We start from the raw sequence: 22,800 nt of genomic DNA on the forward strand, positions 1-22,800 counted from the left end.
TGGATCATCATTCAGGGTTAGGTTAATACAGTGCAAGTTAAATTCACATGACGCAAATGTTAGACCAGAACAATCTTAAACATAGTGGTTTAACAATCAGCACCAGCAGTGGTTTTCATATACTGGGTATCTCCAGCCTTTGAATCCATTTAAAGAGACTCCACTGGAAAAGTCAACTGTCCATTTCCTTCCATGGATACTGCTCAAGCCCTGAGTTCCTCTTGTACTTTATTTGCTGCTCCAGATTCTAGTATCTGTAATCCCTTGCATGCCTGACACACACACACACACACACACACACACACACACACAAAAGTGTGTGACTAAATTAGAACAAGTAACAGGGAGATCTCAGGCAGTGGGAATAACATTCTGGTGGGTGGGGTCCAATGCCTCCTATGATCTATCTCACCAAGTAGATTGGTAATAATGTTGCTCTGTCACAGAGACTGTGGACCTCTGTTTCTAGTAGCTTATTTGCATTTTAATAATTTTAGGCTTGGCAAAAATCTCTAATCTATTATCTAAATGTTTTTAAGAAAATAAAAAACGGATTATGAAAACAATTGTACCTGACTTTCCTCGTGAGACACTCTCATCTGTTCTTTCAGGACTGACATTCTGGCAGCTTCTTCTTTCCTCAACACTCGTTCTTTCTTCAGCTCAGGGCTCCAGAAGGTTTTGATGCTGTTCATTGATGATCCAAGCTTGGTGTCTTTGATTTCCAGTTCCTTCCGGAGTGTCTCGTTCTCCCTCTGCAGCTCTTTGAGCTGAGCCTGCAGATCAACCATGGTGTTATCACGGACCTGCCTCAAGGCGGAGGGCACTTGGTGGTGATGGTGGTGGTGGTGAGAGGATGGAGTGATCATGGCACTGTGCTGCTGTTGGTGATGATCGCTGAACGAGAGGGCATCTCCTCCGGGAGGAAGCCCTGCGGAGGCGATGTTTGGACTGCTGCCCATGGCCGTGACACGGCCTCCGTAGGTTGCCCGGTTAGTCGCTCGGCCCAGAGTCATGGTTCCCTTGGGAAAACTGGTGGAGGCGACTCCCTCGTGATCACTCAGGTACATGGGTCCAGAGGTGGCGTAGGCAGCGTTAAGAGACTGGATGTTTTCCATTGACAACGTTTTCCCTGCCCCTCCTGTTCCACTGCTGTTTGTTCGCCGGTGGCCCAGCCGAGGAGACCGCGGAAGTCGGGGGGACCTCGAAGGGCTGCCTTCCACATGGCCCACTGCCCTGGAGCTTCCGTACATGGCGAGTTTGGCTGTATCAAAAAGCAAATGTAAATATAGGGCGGACGCAGGAATCGCTGTAAGAAGGTGCAGTCAGTCGACACCTGCTGCCTGTTGGAGCTGGTTACTGCATTGCCACTGGTGGCAGGGAACAAGGGCTCACCCTATTCTCTGATCTGGAACACGCAAAACAAAAGGGGAAAACAGAAGAGAATGTTAATCATATTTGTGGCAAAATAAAACTTAGATTAACACATGCTGATGATAAACATAAAAAGTACCGACTGGTACAAAAATCATTGTTTAATCTGTAAATTATATTGGATTCACGAAGGATCGTTAACAGGTTCTAATCAGACCTGTGAGCGAGGAGTCTATAAAATTGAAGTAACAAACGCATCTATTATGCTTTACAAAATTAGTTAATGCAATGAAATCTAAGTCGTAAGGCTCTGGTCTGGAGGTGATCATTACATCAATTGATATCCTTATTTATGTAAATATTTGCCCATCACTCTGTACTTGCTATTCTTTTTTGGCTTCTAATTAATTAACCTAAAATTTCAGAAGCTGGAATAAACCACAGATCTCTTTGAGCCTGTTCTATTTTGATCAAAGCAATTTTGGTCTCAATTCCTGTTTTCCAGCTTTGCATTTCCCAACAGGTGAATAATTTTTCAGCCTTGAAAATACTTAAGTGCCCAGGCAACCACAACTGAAAAGAACAGAGAACTTCAAAGATACACAATGCACAAAAAATTAATTTTAATGCTGGTTGCTTTCCTGGGACCACTTCCTCAAACTGTTCCCTCTTCAATATAAACAATAGCCTCACGGCACCTATCCTTCCACCCCCACCTCCTCCCCGCCCTGCAGCTTTTTTTCTCTGTTTTGAGATGCTTTATTCTTCAGATTGGCTCAATCCTTCCTCCCAGGCAACTTCCTCACACAAACGTCAATTTAGTGAATCCTTGGGCATGACCCCCAATATTAGAATACCCCTCCTCAAATGAAAGACAAAACTGTATTGAGTACTCACCACACAAAACGCCAAGGCAGCAAGGCTTTCTCATTGTACATGGCACAAGAAAACTCCTATTTCTCTTATGAGCAATTTGAAATAGTCCCATCTATAAATAATAACACTGTTGCATCTTTCATATTTCTTCTCATGACACTCCAATTACCATTACTGATCCCAGAGGCACCCAGCGTCACTTCATGCCACCCTGAACCTAACTTAATTCGTTTCTACTGTTACATTCCGTCTGTTAACCAATCCTCCATCCATATTATCTTCAACCTGTAAGCACTCCTGACACGTGGTGTGATGTCACATCCAAATACTCAGCATCTACACTGCACCTCCAGTCAGCTCACCTACTGGCTTTCCTTTGTCTATCCTATTAATTATATCTGTAGAGAACAAATACATTTTGTTAAACATGGTTTTCCTTTCATAAAAGCAACTGTGATATCAGAGTATTTTTGTCATGACCTGGGTTCAGTATCGATCTCCAGTGCATGTTCTTGTTGTGCATGCATGGGCTCCTACTGGGTGCTCTGGCTTCCTTCCACATCCCAAGGATGTTCTGGTATTAGATTAGTTGGCTACTGCAGAGTACCGCTTACCTATGGTTAGTTGGAAAATCAGAAGCTTCCAAGAGAGAATGGGTTATAGAAAAATGTGGGTAAAGTTGGATTGTTTTCAGAGTTGAAATAGACTTGATAAGACAAATGGCCTCCTCCCATAGCATAATTATTTCATAATGACATTTCAAAATGTTATCACTTTTTAATAATTCCAGCTTCTTATGTTTAGCTGTGATCTAGCAATCCCTGTTCCCCTTTTCCGCTCTTCATTTCTTGAATAGCAATATTGAGTTTATTGCATCCTTATCTGATGAAATAGCAACTTAAAATTGTCTTTTTAAAATCCTATATTAAATTTCCAGAATCTCAGCCTCAATTCTGATTCAGAATCAGCCTCAACACTGACACGTTGTGAAAATTATTGTTTTGCAGCAGCGCATTACATAAAAAATTACTGTAAGTTACAATAAAAAATAATAGTGCAAAAAGAGAGCAAAAAATGAGGCAGTGTTCATGGGTTCATAGTCCATTCAAAAATCTCAAGATGCTACTAAAACATTGAGCGTGCATCTTTAGGCTCATGACCCTCCTCCATGATGGTAGCAGTGAAAAGAGAGTGTGTGGGTTGTGAGGGGCATTATGATGGATAGCACCTTCTTGAGGCATTATCTATTGGAGATGTCCTTGATGGTGGTATCTGTTGGAGATGTCCTTGATGGTGGGGTGGTTAGTGCCCATGATGGAGCTGGCTGAGTTTTACAACTCTCTGCAGCTTCTTCCTTTCCTGTGCATTGCTGCCTCCATACCAGACAGTGAAGCAATCAGTCAGAATTCTCTCCACAGCACACCTATAGAAATTTGCTGGAGTCTTTGGTGACATACCAAATTTCCTCAAATTCCTAATGAAATATAGCCACGGGCTTGCTTTTTTCATAATCTCATCAATATGTTGGGCCCAGGATAGATCTTCTGAGATGTTGACATCCAGGAACTTGAAGTCGCCCACCCTTTCCACAGATGAGCCCTTGATATGGACTAGTACGTGTTCTCCTGACTTCCCTTTCATGAAGTCTACAATCAATTCCTTGGTCTTACGGACACTGAGTGCAAGATTGTGTTGTTGTGACCCACTCAACCAGCAAATCTATCTCACACCTTTACACCTCATCACAATCTGAGATTCTACCAACACCTGTTGTGTCATTGGCAAAATTATAGAAGAAGTTTGAGTTGTGCTTAGCCACAGCGTCGTGAGAGTAGAGAGAGTAGAGCAGTGAGTTAAGCATGCATCCACAAGGATTCTCCTAGCATATGACCTACAGAGAAATCTGCAAGCTTTTGTTTGGCCTTTTGCTTATTCCCATATCTAAAGCAGTGCACCATTGATATATGTGCCCTCAATTGCAAAGGCAAAGAATTTCCTCCTTGAATTTTTGTACCTCACCACCCTCTCAGCTTTCAAGACTCACCTTAAACCCTAGTTCTGTGACAAAGGTTTTCAGCATCTGCCCTGATTTCTCCTCAACTACATGTGTAAAAAAAATTGTTTAATAACACTTCCAGTATTTGTAATTGCCTTGGGAAATGTTCCTACATTAATGGTTCTATATAATACAATATTATGACTAATGAGCAGGTCTAATTAAGTAACTTGAGTTGGTTAATTAAATCTGGCCTTGTACTCTCAACAGCTCGAACTGTAATCCTTGGAGAAATAATCACCTTATGCCTCACCTCTTCTTTCTTACCCAATCATGCTTTCTATTTAACCTCTCATTTTTGTGACTACAGTCGTCCCTCCTTCTCCGCGGGTTCCGCATGCGTGGATTCAACCAACTGCGGATCAGGAAAACTCGGAAGTTCTCTCTCCAGCACTCGTTGTATTAGCATTTTTTCTTGTCATTATTCCCTAAACAATACAGTGCAACAACTATTTACATAGCATTTACATTGTATTGGGTATTATAAGTAATCTAGAGATTATTTAAAGTATACGGAAGGATGTGCGTAGGTTATATGCAAATACTACGCCATTTTATATAATGGACTTGAGCATCCATGTTTTTTGGTATCTGTGGGGGGTCCCGGAACCAATCCCCTACTGATAAGGAGGGCCGACTGTATATATCCAAATCAAAAGAGGCCACAACTTTTACACTCCAGTATTAAAATTGAAATATCCCATCCTAATTGTTGATGAAATCGATCTGTATCCTGTTATACATTTCTGCCTAATTGATCCCTTTAGCACTATCACAAAATACCACCATTAATAAAAATGTTCATCTTTGGAAGGACCTGGGGAAAAGGAAAAACCCTTTGGTGTGGATAATAGGAATTCTAATTCCAGGAGAGGGCCATAAAAAGGTAAAAAGTACTGCTATGAAAACAGCAAAGTGACATGCAGCTATTGACCTTAACATTACTTCCCATCTCTGGTTAAGATCTGAGAGGGGAGGGAAAAAAGGTTATTGAGAGGATATTACCTGCCAGTTCTTTACTGGGTGAAATTCAATAACATAATCTCAATTCATTATCATACTGGAGCAGACATTATCTTGGTTGGCAGTTTATTGTGTTCATTAGTGATGCTAACCTGCTTATCAATGGTACATCAATGAGGTGCACATCCAAAGATAAGATTTCAAAAGAAAAGGGTCTCTTTAACTCAAAGATCATTCCAACCAGTCTGCTATTTTCTGGACAAAGGGACATGATGCTCCTTAACTTCTGTCACTGATTGCAAATCCCCCAAGGTTTTTAATTTTTGTTTTCCCTTCAATTTTTAAACAATGCAGTATTATTAGAAAACTTATTCAACAAATCTTGCACTTTCAAATACAGTAAGGGAGATATATCTGAATTACAAAGTCTGATTTATTAATGTACCAAAAGACATTCTGTTCTCCCATTGTGCAGCATGCTTCTGCAGTCAGAGTTGTCCAAGATATTTTATGACAATCAATCTACCAATACACCTCTTTTCTGGTTGGTTGCCAGTGACTAGTGGTGTGCCACAGGGATTGGTGTTGGGACCGCTTCTTTTCACTTTATAGCTCAATGATTTGGATGATGGAATTGATGGCTTTGTGGCCAAGTTAGAAGATTATATGAAGATAGGTGGAGGGGCAGGTAGTGTTGAGGAAGCAAGGCATCTTCAGAAAGACTTAGATAGGTTAGGAGAAAGGGCAAAGAAGTGGCAGATGGAATATAGTGTAGGGAAGTGCATGATCATGCACTTTGGTAAAAGAATAAAGGTGTTGCCTATTTTCTAAATGGGGAGAAAATTCAAAAATCAGAGGCGCAAAGGGACTTGGGAGTCCTCGTGCAGGATTCCCTAAAGGTGAATTTGCAAGTTCACTCAGTGGTAAGGCTAATGCAATGTTAGCATTAATTTCAAGAGGACTAGAATATCAAAGCAAGGATGTAATACTGTGGCTTTATAAAGGCATTAATCAGACCACACTTGGGAGTATTGTGAGCAGTTTTGGGCCCCGAATCCAAGAATGTATACACTGGCATTGGAGAGGGTCCAAAGGAGGTTCACGAGAGTGATCCCAGGAACGAAAAGGTTAACATAAGAGGAGTGTTTGATGGCTCTGGTCCTGTAGTCACTGTTGTTTAAAAGAATAGATGGGGAGGGGGGGAATTTCATTGAAACTTATCTAATATTAAGTGGCCTAGTTAGAGTGGCTGTAGAGAGGATGTTTCAAATAGTGGGGAAGTCTAGGGCCAGAGGCCACAGCCTCACAATTAAGGGACGTCCATTTAGAACAGCGAAGAGAAAAGATGTATTATGGAATGGCCTAATTCTACGCCTATGACTTATGGCTTCTGGGAAAAAAAATATTTTACTGAAAATTTGACTCAAAACTTGACTCATGATGTTAACAAGTTTAATGTCCAAATTCAAATGTTATTTATTGTAGTCAAGATGAGAAATTATGCTGTTTATGCAACAAATTGCCAGTGCACGTGCTGTGTACTTGCAATTGGCATGTCCGTATTTTGCTATTATATGAATCGTTTTGCATTCCATTTTATTTTTCTAGCATTCGAGTTAATGCAAAAGGAAATCCAGTCCAAATTTTAGACAGTTGTTTTTATGCCTAGAGCTACTGAAAGAATTTTTCACTGTGCATAGACTGACTACTTACACTAAAGCTACAGACAATAAATATTAACATACCACAGGCACTGTTACAGGATGGAGCCTGTCCAAGTTATTAGTCAGTTATTTAGACTTTTCAACAAACAGAACTTTTATTTCTTGACTTGTATTGGAGTTCAAATTCTGAAATCCAAATATAAAAATCTGAAGCAAAGAATGCTTGGACATGCATAAGATATATTGTTTATTCAGATAGATTCTAACAGGAACCACTCCATCTATCACTCAAAATATGATTTTCCAAAGCTCTATTCCGCCATCCCCCACGTCCCATAATTCTGCTGTGATGCTTTGTGATTTTAAAGGCACTGGACAAATTCAATGTTGTTTCTTATCCAAGTAGGAAAAATGGAGTTATCAAAATCTATCTTATGCCATTCCGAGTGTTCAAAGCAGACTACTAAAACAACCATGCGGTTAGTATTTTGAAAAATGATGAATGGTAGCTCTATTTTCTAAAACATTAAACTTACAGAAAGTTACAAACCTTCAAATGATCTCCTTTCAGCCTCATTCAATTGATTAAAGGGTAAGTGGGGAAAAGAATCAGGACAAACTGTTTCAACAATTTTTTATATATATCTGAGGAAGTTAAATTGAAAAAAAACTAATAAAAGTAAAACAGTGAATATAACTTACAGGAACTTAGTAAAATATCCTAAATTGTATAAAGTAACAAATCCACAGGGAGCAAAGTTGAAAGGAGAAAGGCAAAACTTTGTGCTAAATGGGGAAATGATTAGAGTGCATAACAATTCTGAGTACAGGTGGACACAGTTTTAAGTTTGGCATTTCTATTGTTCATTTTTATTGAATGACTTACAGAGCAATACAGTGCTAATTGAGTAGTACAGTCAGTACAGTGATGTGGCAAACAAAAGATGAAGAATAGGCTCAGTTAGAGAAGGGAAACTTGGCAGAAAAAGTGCAATATTGTGTGTAAGGGAAGCAAAAAGAAACATAATGTGAATAAACTGCTGAAATTTATTATTAAAAGAAATCACTTACCAATTAGATAAAATGATCTGCAGTTATGTCTTGCCCCAGTGAGGCTGATCCTAGAGGCAAAGCATCCAAAAACCTCAATTTATTTTACTGGAGAATGCTGAATTGCAGTTGAAAATGCAGGTTCAATGCCAAAAACAAGCAGCCCAAATTGTACGTCCTGTATCTTTATTTTCTGGAAAACAAAAACAAACAGCTCATTGATAAAGCTTCTCAATATTTTTATAATTATGAAAAATATTTTTTCCATTCAAATCCCAAAAACAATAATACACTGGAAAGCAAGTAAAACTACATTTGCTGGAATCTGAACCAACAACAGAAATACTACAGGAACTGAGCAGCATCTGTGGAAAGAGAAAATTGTTAATGCTTCAGTTCAAAACCCCTTGACCAGAACTGAGGACGTGCAATTTCTTTCTTCCTCCGTTCTGATGAAGATGGGAAGTGTTTATCTCTAGATAGGGAGAAAGGCATGCATAAGGTATTCTCAACATGGTCTCAGAGTACAATATTATTGAAAAAAGTTTACTCTTGCACTGAAATCCTCTTGCAATAAAGGCCAACATACTCTTTGCTTTTCTGATTGCTTGCTGAGCTTGTATATTAATTTTCAGCAATCTGTGTACAAGGTCTTTTTGAACACCATTACTTTTCACACTCCTAAAATAGATGCGTAAGGCAGCATCCATCATCAGGATCTCTCACCTCCCAGGTCATGCTCTCTTCTCATTGGAGTCATTTTGAAGGTGGTAATGAGCCTCAGAGATAACACCGCTGGGTTCAGGAACAGTTATTACTCCTCAGCCATCAGGATCCTGAACCAGAGGGGACAGCTTCACTCAACTTCACTTGCAGCGACACTGAACTGTTCACAGAACCCAAGTACTTTCTTTCAAGTGCTCTTCATCTCCTGTTTTCAATATTTATTGCTTATCATCATTTCTTTATTTTCTTTTTGATATCTGCCATTTGTTGTATTTTGCACACTGGTTGGTGAAGTCTTTCATTGATTCTATTACGGTTATTGGATTTATTGTGTATGCCCAACAAGAAAATGAATCTCAGCATTGTATATGGTAATATATGTGTGCTTTGACAATGTTTACTTTGAACTTTTCATACGTTTCCTCACATAACTTAACATTTACTATATCATTACTTATTCACAAAGCCTCTCTGCATTTCTCTCAACACTCAATGCACAATTTGTATCAGCGGCAAATTTGAAGATATACCACTCAATGCAAGTCAATGATTAAAACTAAACAACTTGGGCCAACAACAGTCCCCATATTATCTGATCACAGCCCCCCAACCCAGAAGTGACTCATTTATTCCTACACTGCTTTATTTCCATTAACCAACCCTTAATCCAAACCAGCATGTTATCCACAATACAATACACTCCAATTTACTTAAAGAATAAAAAAGTCTTCTGAATAAATTCCAAATACATCACATCAACTGGTTCATTCTCAATTATTTATACTGTTAAAGCCGTAAAAAAATACAGATTTGTCAACATGATTTTTCTTTCATAAATTCATGCCCAATCCCATTCATCTCCAAGTGTCCCATTACCACATCGTTATTAACGAATGCCAGCATAGTTATAAATAAAATTCAACACCCATTAAGTGTGAAATTTAACATTTTAATTTGAATAATAAGACAGAAAATAAATTGGAGGACACAATCTTAAACTATTTACAAGAAAAGAAGGATTTAAGGGTACAAGTTCAAATATCTTGAAACTGAAAGCCATGTTGAGAAAGTGATACGAAAAAAAATCCTGCATTGGATCTGGGGATTTCAAAATATAGACAATAAAAGATAAGAGCATGGCTGTCATGATGAAATTTCATATCACATTGACTTTTGAATCTGGATTTTTGAACTTTTCAAGCCAGCATATTTTGCACCTCCTTAAACGCCCCCTTTAAAAAAAAGCAAAGATACCCCCACAATTAAAAACATTGTGGAAGGGCAATAAATACTGCCATTTGCTGTGGTCCTTGCATCCTTTTCTAAAATTAGGATGGTATGCCACATGCAGTCAGTGGTGTTTGCAGGCACCCATTGCTTTTATTATTGCTAGATAGTAGAACATGTACCATAAGTTTGGGGAAGCATTGCCAAGGAGGCTGTATATCATCTTGTAAACAGCCAAGTACCTACAAGTATTAACATGGCAGGTGCAGTGCCGATTAAATGGCTGCTTTGTGCCAAGATTCAAGCGCTGTTTGAACAGCAGCTATCTGACAAACTGAAGAATATTTTATAACAGTCCTGATTTGTGCATTGCAGATGGTAGAAAGGCTTTGAAAAGTCATCTGAACTTTTAGCCGACCTGCTATTATAGTATTATTATGTAATTGACCAGGAAATGTTTCCAGTTAGTGATATCAAGGATGTAGATGGTGAGAAGATTCAACAATGGTGGTGTCACTGGATGTCAAAAGGAAATGATTCTTTCTTGCTCTAATTTTAATTAACTGGCACTTAATCAGAGGAGAGAAAATGTCTAGCATTAGAGCTAGTCCATGTTGGAATCTTAATTCAAGAATAAGAATTTTTAAAATTGAGTTGCTGAAGGGAAAAATCAAGATTCCGAAAGGCAAATGCACTATGCGTTCATCCACTAAATAACTCAATCTCGATCATTTGATGTTTTACTCGAGCCTTTCAATGTAGGAGAGTGTAACTTTGAAAGGTGACAATGCACTGAAATATCAAAAATTAAAATGAGAATGTGTGTGAAAGAAGTAGCTGCCAATCTGACAGATTTTTAGCATTAGTCCTATTTTGACAGAACTTTGTGGATCACTACATAAACTTCCTAACCAATTTGTTTTATCTACTACTTAAAAGACCTCTATTTTATAGACAGACATTCTAGAAAAAAAAAGGAAAATCATAAATATTTAATCGCAAAAACGAACTAAAAGATAAGCAGAAACTGTCATAAGGAATTAAAATTTCTGATACTGGCATTATAAATATTTGATTTGTCATTGAAGACATCAAAAGGCAATACCTCAAGAAGGCAGCAACCATCAATATCGAGGACATAGCCTCTTCAAGTTACTTCCATCAGGTAAGTGGTGCACAAGCCTATGGACCCACACTCACTGATTCAGAAAGAACTTCTTCCCTTCTGCCATCAGATTTCTGATTGGTCCATAAACAGAGGGGAGGAAGTGACAGAGGTGGTGTGGGAGAGAACAGAGGTGCAGTGGGCGTGCTAGAATCCATGCTGGGTTGGGGGCTGACCACTCCAATTGGTGCTGCTCTTCAGTGTTTGCTCCTTGGAGGATTAGCTAGATTGCCTGTGACTGACAAACTGATTTGCTTTCGTCTGCTGGACCAGTGTGAGATGAGAAACTTCTGCATACTTGCTCTTGCGGAAACATGGCTCCAGGACAACATCCCATGCACCATCAATCTTCAGGCCATGCTACTCAGGGACTTGTGCTAATATTTTTTTGTGACTACATGTGCTATTGTAACTCTGTGCTGTAGCAGTGTATGTACTGTACTTTGCACCTTGATCCCAGAAGAACCCTGTTTCATACAGCTATGTACATGTGTATGGTTGAATGGCAATTAAACTTGTTGAACCTCATTTTTCCCTTTTTTTAAAAAAAAACACTAATTTTGTAATTTAGTCATTTTATGTCTTTGCCCTGTACTGCTGCAGCAAAACAACAAATTTCACATCATATAACAGTGGTAATAAAATTAAACCCGATGCTGCTGCAGTAATAATAAAATTGATTTTGAAAGGAATTCGCATTCATATTTGATTTCAAGAGAAGCTAAGGAGCTAAAACAGACAAAAAACATTAAGCCAAATCTTTTCAAGCAAGTGACTGGAAATTTTATTTTTAAAATATTAACAGTTAACATTTTAGGTTTAAGAATGAACCAACAGGTTATTATGCTTGTTTAGCAAAATGTGGACTGCATTTCTGCTTAAAATCTAAAATTCTGAACTTACTTCAGCAAAGTACTGAAGCTTGTTTCACTCTACAATTGAAACAGTCCTTGGCAGATTCCATCTATATTCAACTATTTAGCTTGACTTAAACATCTCCTAGTCTGCCACATTGACACTTACAGGATGTATAGCCAATTATAAATCACCGCACTGCTGAGTCGCTGTTTAGACCATATCCACATTATAAGAATGGTGTTGCCCTTAAAAAAAGGAATATCACAATGAACTTGCCTACAAACAAAAGGCAAGAAAAAAATTCACCTTGACTTTATTTAATTATTTGTCTATCATTAATGCACTGGGTGAATTTTATGCGAAATCAAATTTTTCACACACTAGTTTGCAAATTCTGTGAAGGCGATATTCCATTAGCTGTATAGCCATAATACGAAGGTTATCTCTATTCAAAATATTTTAAATGAGCAAGAGGGCGAGCGGTAGAAACAAGTCAATTGAGAAATAGTGTAGTATTAGCTATCTTATGACTATATGAAAGCTTTTTATAAAGTTGGAGTTTACCAAAAGAATTCAAATATTATTGGATCTTACAATGGTTTAAAACTATACACATTATAGATATCACAGACCAGTGAAAGGGCTGTTCAATTCAATACAAGAAAATGTTGAAAGGTCACCAATTATAAAATGCCTTGGTGAGACTACACCTGAAATACTATGAAAACATTGGTCTCCTCACCAAAAAGCATGTTCTTGCCATAAAGGAATTGCAGCAAAATGCATCAGGCAAGTTACTGGGATGACAAGGACTGTTTCATGATTAGGTCAAGAATACCAATCCTCTATTCCCATAAGTTCAAGAGGAATGAGAGGTAACCCTGTCAAAATAAAGTATTATTAAAAGTGCTCAGTAGCATTGACTCTGGTGAAGAAATTTCGCCGACCGAAGATTTAGAACAAGAAGCTCAAAATAAGATGTAAAAACTGAAAGGAGAAAGAACTACTTCAATAAAAGGGCGGTGAATTTTTTGTAATTCTTTTTCACAGCAGGCTGTGGAAGCACAGCCATTGATTACTTGTTAAACAATTTATTTTGAGACTAAAATATATGGATATTAGAAGAAACAAGAATAGAGCAGGAAAAAATAAGAGCACTCTACAGAGGTAGAATAGCCATGATCTTGTTGAATGGCAGAGCTACCTCAAGTGGCCAAATTTCTTTTTCTGCCTTCAATTTCTTTTTTTAAAGTAAGAATCAAATCAACATTGTATTGAAATGGCAATTAAACAACTAAACTCTCGATTCTTTTTCTTCTGTACAGGTGCAGGATAATTCAACTCCTACATCGCACACATAAGCAAATTACAATTAAGAGTATACACATGTGCTTAAACATCCATCCTCGTCCTATTTAACCTTTGCCACCTTTCACTGAAAATGCAAATGCTGTTCCACGGAATAGCAGAGTTGTTTGAAAGTAATTAAATTAATCATTTTTTTTAAAAAGCATTTGTATTTCCATGAGGAGTTTCAAAGTTAGAGTAATACAAATTTTGTCTTAGCCATACAACTTATTATCATTCATTAGTAACCAATTTTGGTTACTGACTTTCATAAAAACACTTTGCAAATTCTTTAATGCTGGTTATGAAAATCCATTAACCAGATGGAGAAAAAAATTCCAGTAGCACCTCTTCAGATCAGGTTCCAAACTATTTAGAAGCCATGTCTAACACATGGACAAAAGCCAAAAAGAGACTTGATATCATTCCTTAAATTTCACTCAAGATTTGATTATCTCTGCAACCAAAAACTAGAATTCATGCATAATTAGCCATTGAAGATCCCTAATCACATCAGTTTTTGTGAAGATCATAGAGAGACATACAAGTAAAAAATGAACTGTAATTTGTTTTCAAAATTGTCAATAATCACCAAAGCTATTGTCATTGCTGAAACCACTGTTCACTCCATCGGCATGACACCAAGGTTAAGTTTTAAATATTTCAGCAATTTAAAAAAAACTTCTCCTGCTGTATTCAATATTTTTGCAGATATCTACATCAATAATTAGTTCTTTTATTTAAAAAAAACCTCACCCTTGCATTTTTTCCCCTTTAATTCAATTCCCTTGAACAAAATTACTATTGAAACTGTACCCCCCAACTTGTCAGACAGCATTTCATGACCTCAACACTTGCTAAGAGATTTTCCATATGTCATTTGTGTTTATTTTTGCAAATCAGTTTAAATCTGTACCTGTTGGCCATAAACTCTTCAGCCAATAAGAAACAGCAAGTCAAAACCCTCTGAACCAGTCATCATTTTTAAACAACCCTGTCAAATCTCCTTTTTGCTTTTCTTTCCCCCTGCAAGGAGAGAAAATCCTCAGCTTCTCCATTTTAGCTACATATCAGAAATCTCTTTACTCTGGAACTACTGCAGTAGATGCTCCTTCCCCCTCAAGAAAAAAAAACGTGCTCATGTGCTGATGAGACCAAGAAATGAACATAAAACTCCTAAAATAATTTCATTCTCCTATTTTCTGACTCCAGATATCTGTATCTGTTCTTTAGAGATGCTTTCCCCAAAAACATCTTATCCACCTCTGTCAAATTTATAAAGGGACCATTCCCTGACTCACTTTTTCAGTTTTATCAACACCCATTTCCTTTCTGGCACAACTATAGAAGATGCAAAAGTTGCTCCTCTCACCACTACAGAGGCCTTCTACTAAGTGCTGAACAATTCCTTTGCAATTCCTCTACATCAGGAAACCTCAAGCATGCTGCTTGATAGTTCTGCAGAACATCTCCATTCAGTCCTCAAGGGTGACGATGAGCTTCTAGATGCTTGTCACTTCTATTCTCCATCCCATGTTGACCTCTCTGTCTTTGCCCTTCTCACTGCTCAGTCATAGCATAACATGCTTGAAAAGCAACAATGGTCCAACATTGTCTGATTTCGGATAGTCAACATGACTTTGAGGGCAGGTCATACCTCACAAGCTTGATTGAATTCTTTGAAGATGTGACAAAGCATAGTGATGAAAGAGGAGCAGTGGGTGTGATGGATATGGATTTTGATGAGGCACTTTATATGTTTCCGCATGTGTAGATTCAGAACTGGATTGCCCAGAGAAAGCAGAGGGTATAGATCGAGTGTATTCTACCTAAAAGTCAGTGGTTAGTGGTATTCCACAGGGATTCCACCCCTCGCTCATTGTGATTTTTAGAAATTTAAATGAGGAAGTGCAAGGGTGGGTTAGTAAGTTTGCAGATACACAAAGGTTGGGGGAGTTGTGGATAGTATGGCTAATTACAGCCCTTAGTGCTCAATGAATTCAGCAAGTTCAAATAACCTGCCTTTCAAGTTAATGTCAGAAACAGTCAGTTTTGCCTAATCATCAACCTGTAATATTAACTCAGATTTTTTTTAACGTTTTTAATCTCACAGTTCCAGTTTTATTTTTGTTTTCTCTCCTCATTAATCTCCTACTTACATCCTCTCCAGAGAGATCAACAGCAATTAGCAAGTCTTCACCACCCACTCCTGGTCCACACATAACACTACAATCTCCACCACGTCACAGACTTTATCACTCCACCTCTCTCCCTTCTCTGCAATGTAAAACACACTTGTTTTATGACATGCTGCTGATAGGTCAGTGACCTAAAATGATAACTGAAGAAGGATCTAGTGCTTTCCCAGCGTACGTGACAAATAAACTCTTCTCGGGCTTCCAGACGGGTACAGGTATCGATTATAACCTATGTTTCCATTGGGGACGATGCTCAGGCAAATCGCAGCTTACGCGTTCAAAGATGACCTGGGACTCAGGTCGGCTGGAGTTTACAGGATTCCCTGTGAATGCCAAGCAGCGCATATTGGCCAGAAGGGACACATGGTGGAAACCTGCATCAAGGTACCCAGGAGTTTTATCCATTCGGGTTACCTAGAGAAATAAGCAGTAGCAGAACATTGCATTCACAATGGCCATAGGATTGACTTCGACAGCACAAAACTATTGTGCTGTGTAGATGGGTTTTGGGACCACATGGTAAAGGAAGCCATTGAAATAAAACTAGAAGAAAAGAATTTTAACAAGGTCTCACTCTAGGAATTGGAATTCAATTGTAAACAAGGTGGGAAAGCAGAAACCTGATTGGATAAGAACTAACCAATCAGGAGGGACGGATGACAGGGGTTTAAATACCACCGTACTAGACATGCCTGGGTATCATCCCTGAAGAAGATGGTGGAGATTGTCACCAAAATGTTAGTTTTAATCAACTACCTGTACCCGGCTGGAAGCCCAAGGAGAGTTTATTCGTAAAATGATAACTTTCTCTCTTCCCCCCATGATTCTGGTTGATCTACTGAATATTTTCACATTTTATAATTTTTCTTTCAGTGTTTTATATTGGTTTGCTTTTTGTATTCTATACCTTCCCAGAATGATTGACGTTTGTTTCTACAAGTTTTTTCTTGTTACTATCACTTGATTTCATATCTGCTACTTTAATAGCAACCATAAACTATTTTTCTGCTCTAACTCAATCTATGTGTTTGCAGATGATACCACCATAGTGGGCTGCATCAAAAACAACAATGAGTCAGAGTACAGGGAGGAGATAGGGAGCTTAGAAACATGGTGTCGTGATAACAACCTTTTCCTATTTGTCAGCAAACACAAAAACTGGTCATTAACTTCAGGAAGCTGGGGGTGGGGAAAGCAGTGAAAATGCTCCTCCCTTCATCATTGCTGCTGAAGTTGAGAGTTGCAAGTTCCTAGAAGTGAGCATCGCCATTGCCTGTATTGGTCATTTACACAAGACACTATGACCATGAAGATGGTGCCAGCAAACAACACGACCAGGGGCAACATCCTCCAGGCGTTTCATGAAACTCTTTCTTTCACACCTTTTTCTTTCAAATGCGGTTCTGCTACCGTAGGAGCCTGTGATTCACATTTTGGTGGTTTGTCTTTGATGTCTCCAGGGTGTTTCGAGCAAAGCCTGCGGCCAAGAAGCCTGGAGACGGGGCTTAAGCCCATGCTCAACTCCATTTCTCACTGATCTCAGCACTGAGGAAGATTGAAATCACTGTGGCAACTGTGGAAAGAGAATGAGCGTTCAAAGCCGTCCACGAGCCTCTTAGTTGCTGCTGCCAGAGAAAGGTGTCTGCGTACAACAGTCAATCACTCGCTGCACCCAAAGAAAGGTTCCTGCATTCGAATGACTTCGCTCTCCCCCCTCAATGCTGTTCGAGGATGGTGCCAGAGTCCTGGGTCTTGGACAAGGTTTAATCGATGCAGTGTTTGGATTGGACTCTGTAGACCACGTTATGATGCCTTTCTGGTGGCTCCTTTTTTTTTTAAGGTTGCTACTTTGGGTATTTTGAATCAGGACAGCCTGCTGATGATGAGCACCGAGCTGAACTGAATATGCCTGGACTTTTTCGAATTTGTGTTTTACATTCCGAGATTTTCGCTTTTTTTCATGCTGTGTGCACAATTTGTTTTTTTTTGTGCGCGGGGATGTTTGATGTTCATTCTTTGAGCTGCTTCCATAGTCTAAAAACACAAACACGAGGAAATCTGCAGATGCTGGAAATTCAAGCAACACACACAAAATGCTGGTGGAACGCAGCAGGCCAAACAGCATCCATAGGAAGAAGCACAGTCGACGTTTCAGGCCGAGACCCTTCGTCAGGACTAGACCTTGGTCGTGTTCCCCTATAACACAAAACTTGCAGCAGAGGTAGGATGTCTGTCATTTGCAGTGGATTAGAATCAAAGACATTTAAGGATAGTGTTGTAGTTACTCCAAATTTGGCCTTACCAATGCCTTGTACAATTTTAACATTACATCCCAACTCCTATACTCAATCCTCTGATTTATAAAGGCCAGCATACCAAAAGTTTTCTTCACCACCCCATCCACATGAGTTTCCACCTTCAGGCAATTATGCATCATTATTCCTAGATCCCTCTGTTCTACTGCATTCTTCAATGCCCTACCATTTACCATGTATGTCCTATTTTGATTAGTCCTACCAAAATGTAGCATCTCACATTTATCAACACTAAACTCCATTTGCCATCTTTCAGCCTTTCAGCCCACTCTTCTAACTGGCCTAAATCTCTCTGCAAGCTTTGAAAACCTACTTCTTTAAGATGTCCTCAAAAGATAGGTAATGTTGCACCCATGATGGAGCTGACTGGGTCTTATAACCCTTTACAGCCTCTTGCGATGCTGTGCATTGGAGCCTCCACACCAGGCTGTAATGCAACCAATCAGAATGCTCTCCATTGACATCTGCAAGATCCTCTGGTGATGTGCTTTGGCGATCAACCACTATTCATGGTCTATTTTGACTTTACAAAAGTCTTTGTGTTAAGCAACATTTACTTTAGAGAAACTTTCTTAACATTGGCTGCCCTTGAGAAATTTGTTGCTATTGTATGATGGCATGCAAGCCACAGTCTAACTAGCTGGCCCATAATAGAGCCAAACCAACTACAAAATGGAAGGAAGCAAGACTGTATCATCACTTCAATGATTTTCTTAATCATTCCTATTGCATTACTGCATCTCATCCCCAATAATTTTCCTGCTACAGCAGAGGATAAAACGGGAAACTGTTAACCCATATCACTTTCTCTCCAGAAATGAGGTTGATTCAAAATCAGATATGGAATTGTAAAACAAAGATAATACCTATAAAATAAAGATCATCTCTCAGTTTGCCCCTATGCAGAACACCACCTCCATCATTCAAAAAATAACTTCTCCATATTTCATATTTCTCACTGTGAAAGGAGACACTGATGAAATTTATTATCATCTCATTCATTGGTACAGCCTTTGCCCATCTGAGCGGAACAAAGTTTATAAGTTCAAGAACTGAAACCTATCCGAAAGCTCATAGTCCACAACGTAGCAGTGGGGCCCACCTTCCGACATACTGTTAAAAGATGTACTACCGACAGCAGCATCTCAAAACTCTGGAAAAGTATCATTATTTCTCATTCTGCCAAATTTTCTGGCTGGGTAAGAAAGCCAACCTCTGTATCCTCTCCTAGACCAACATCCTCAAATTACAGGTTTAATTACATTGGACTGCTTCCAAAAGATAGACCACATCATTGGAATGCCTTACACCAGACTCCCAATATAAGCATTAACCCTAAACTACATTACAGGTAGAACGAATTAGAACGGATTAAATGATTCAAGGAGATTCACAATGCTTCATTGAAATAAGATTCAACACCACCATCAACGCATGAAAATTCCTGGCCCTTCACAGCTTGAAAATAAAGGAACAAGCATAGGAAATGATACTAAGAAAGGAGTTTCTTTGTCAGAAGCACAAGTAAAACCAATAGAAGCAGCAAAGGGAATGTACCACTTCCTGAACTACTCATCCAGCCACCCCATCAAGCATCTAGTGTGGCAAATTCTGCGATCCCACATTAGCCTCATCCCACCACATAACCCACAGAAGTGGAGTGAAAAGTATTCATTCACAACCTCAAGTAACTGTCTTCAAAAAGAACACAGCTGAGATTAATCAAATTTGCACAGGGAATCCACTATGAACCCTAGAGCTTTACCTTCATAGCTCAGTATAAAATTAGTTTGAGCTTTTACTTAACAAGCAATCCAGGAAATCTTGCTTTTTTTTTAAATACATGCTCATCTGAATGAGATGAGTGTTGGGAAGTTGACTAGTAGAAGGTGGGTTTAAAAAATAAAAGTCGGGAAATAACTCACTGACACGATAACTCATGTTAAAAATATAAAACACAAAGACTTTGTCTGTTCTTTCTTATCACTCTTCTAAGTGCCCTTCCAATACGCATTATTTCCCCAAGAGAAGGAAACAGAATCTCCTCAGCTTTCATCAATACCACTTTGTAATCAGCAAAGGATGAATCACCTTTAAGGATCTTTCCTTATGCTTTGTTAATTGCATTTAGCTTTCTTTCAGCATCTCATGGACCACACACGCCAATTCACTTGGCAGTGGTAATAAAAAAAACTCGCAAGTACAAATCTACATGATTCAGTGTGATAAACACCATCTGTATTCATCCGCAACTATTTAGCAATTTTATGTGGGTAACATAACTAAATCTATCATGTGATAAATCTTTACAGTTGTAATTATTACTGTTTTTATGAGTTAGAACGAGTCAAAAATAATATTACCTTTCAGGGTTGTTTCCTCTAACTTTCATGAAATATACTATTTTCCCTTTGTTGCATTTAAATTGAAAATAAAACAGAAGGTTGAGAACTCACCATTACAATTTTCAGGAACAATATACTAGGTTGTGAAGGAAGTACACACAATGTTGCCTTGGTTACAGATATATAAGGAACTGCTACTGAATTTTATGCAAATATTTCCGAGTTCATTTTGAGCTTGTCAAGATTTAGAATAGCGTTGGTAAGATGTTTGATGTTTTCCACTTCTTTACTTGCTATCTGGTTAAAGTTAAAATTTCCCAGACACACAATACAGAATCCTCGACCCCACTACCTAATAGCAGATCCTTCCAATTCTGCCATTCCAGTATCTTAAATTCTAAGCTGGGCTGACAATTGTCACAAACTTGTAGTGATGTTTATAATTTGGGCTTCAAATCATGAATTTGAAAAGGAATTACTCAGTCTCACATTTGAACTCCAAGATCTATTTTTAAAAAAGGATTCTTTAATCCTCTCATCCAGAACAGATTCACACCCGATGGGGAATATAAACAACTAATTAAAAAAAATCACACAATATAAATAACTTACAGATATTTTGGGTATCAATCAGCAGTTGATTGCTTGTTGAATGTTGATGGCAGGGGCTTCTCAAATCCACAATGTATCAGACCTTATGGGAGAAACATATTATTATGAATCAGTACCAGGAGGTTATTTAAAAATTTAAAATAAATTAGTCAGAATTATTTGTGTATGATCAATATGAGAGATTCTCATGAATAATGTAATGCTCATGGCTCCCGATGACTGCCAGCCATTCTTGTGGTATCACAAGATATTCACATGCCCAGAAACTAATAATAGAATTTACTGTATTGAAATTATTATTCACAACAAAAATGTCAAACCACAACTGTTTCGTAAAAAACCGAAGATCCATATGTTTTGCTTTATCACTCCATAAACGCAAAGGCACATTAAAAACGATGTTTTTCATCGATTACCCAATATGTAAATGACAGTTCATAATTGATACTAACAAGCCTTGAACAGGTTAACGTCAATGTGTACGGCTTTTTAATATAAAAAAAAGGAGTTTGGGAATGGGGGGATATTCGCCCAAAACCGAAATTGCTGCCAAACTTGACATCGACCGACCCCCAGCCTCGCCGATTGGTCAACATAAACTAGAATTGTGAATGTTTAAATTGCTGGATGGACTGTGAAACGTCAATCGAAACATATTCCACCATCTCCGGTACTAGGTTAGGTGGAGGCAGCAGATTCCGCGCACCCATCAAACACCATGGCAGATGGGAAGGGCTGTGCCCAGGAAACCGCCTAGCAATCAATACGTTGATTAAACCTTGCAGATACTTTAAACAACGCTCGATTTTGCTTCAAAAATCAAAATAAAACAGTGACATCGATCCCCAATACATGTTAAACCACTGTCATTTCAAACCATTTATTCTGTCAATGAGCGTTTGCTGTATGACTAGGATGACCAATCCACAGTATATCACATATAAAATACCTTCTGAGGCCTTCGGTTGAAGAAAATTACGCACTTAATCGTACTATATATGACAGACTAGCAAAATATCACGTTCCCGTAGCTTTGATTTACAGACGGCGTCTCGCTTCCGAGCTGCAATAATTAAAGCCGGTCGCTCCCTCCAATCATTACATCTCTCTCTTCACACACTACATGTCAAATTACAAATGTGAAACCCTTTAGTTCTTCTCTGTCACAGCACCACTCTGCTGCTGGTTAATCGAAACCCGGCAGCAGCCGCAATGATCTCTTTATGCAGATGATCCTTTCCGAAAGGAGGAAGGATGGAAGGGAAAGGGCTTTTTAAAAAAGGCATAAAATAAGAGCCGGTTCTTCAGAGATTTTTTTTTACCTCTGGAATCCCTCCTCAGCCTTTCACCATTCAGCTTATCCCAGCCAGGCTTGATTTAACATTCCCAGCATTCCCAGCATTCTACACCTTCCCTACAATTGGCTAGAACCATAGCATCCAGCCTGGAAATTTAAAGCGACATTCACATTCCCATCTCCATGCTTGCATTCTGACCTCGTTCTTTTTTCAAAATTATTTTTACTTAATCAGTTCACTTCTGTGTCTTTGCTGAATGCATTTTTGGGTGGCTATTTATTTCACTCAATGTAATATAACAATAACATGGGATAAGGCAGCACAGTTTCCGATTATTTTTATATCACTACCTTCTCGGGCTTGCAGCCCGATCTTATTCCTCCAGGTTGAAGTTTTCACACAGTTAGAGGGCGTGGGCTAGAAGAGATTCCGATTTAAAGACATTTCATCTGCATTAAAACACCAAATGGAAAATAAAATAAACGTTACTTCAATGTTATCACGTTACAATTTTTAGCATTCTCTCGTTGCCTTTCTTTATGCGCTCTGTCCTATTGCATATTTACAGGATATCTTTAAAGAACGATACTCTCCGTTCAATTAATTTTGATACAGTGCCCTTCATTGATCTTAGGCCGATAAGGGAGGGAATAAATTGATAATACTTTTCTCGAGACTGCTCATGCCAGAATCTATGTGTGGAGCCAAAAGCGATGGAGAGAATCT

General features: G+C 38.6%; 1 protein-coding gene across 2 annotated transcripts in view; it reads right to left on the bottom strand.

The window, feature by feature from the left end:
* The window catches only part of LOC140210846 (ERC protein 2), an 880,422-nt gene extending 858,263 nt beyond the window's left edge, over positions 1-22,159 (bottom strand). For both annotated transcript variants that reach the window (XM_072280109.1, XM_072280108.1), the window contains exons 1-4: positions 22,099-22,159; positions 20,777-20,858; positions 8,005-8,176; positions 573-1,408 (exon numbers count right to left, since the gene is read on the bottom strand). In XM_072280109.1, coding sequence (XP_072136210.1) covers positions 573-1,253 — 681 coding nt within the window. In that variant the 5' untranslated portion in view covers positions 1,254-1,408; positions 8,005-8,176; positions 20,777-20,858; positions 22,099-22,159. The remainder of the gene's footprint in view (positions 1-572; positions 1,409-8,004; positions 8,177-20,776; positions 20,859-22,098) is intronic.
* Between the last annotated feature and the right edge of the window lie 641 nt (positions 22,160-22,800).

This window comes from Mobula birostris, chromosome 16, assembly GCF_030028105.1.
Source record: "Mobula birostris isolate sMobBir1 chromosome 16, sMobBir1.hap1, whole genome shotgun sequence".
Lineage (NCBI taxonomy): Eukaryota > Metazoa > Chordata > Chondrichthyes > Myliobatiformes > Myliobatidae > Mobula > Mobula birostris.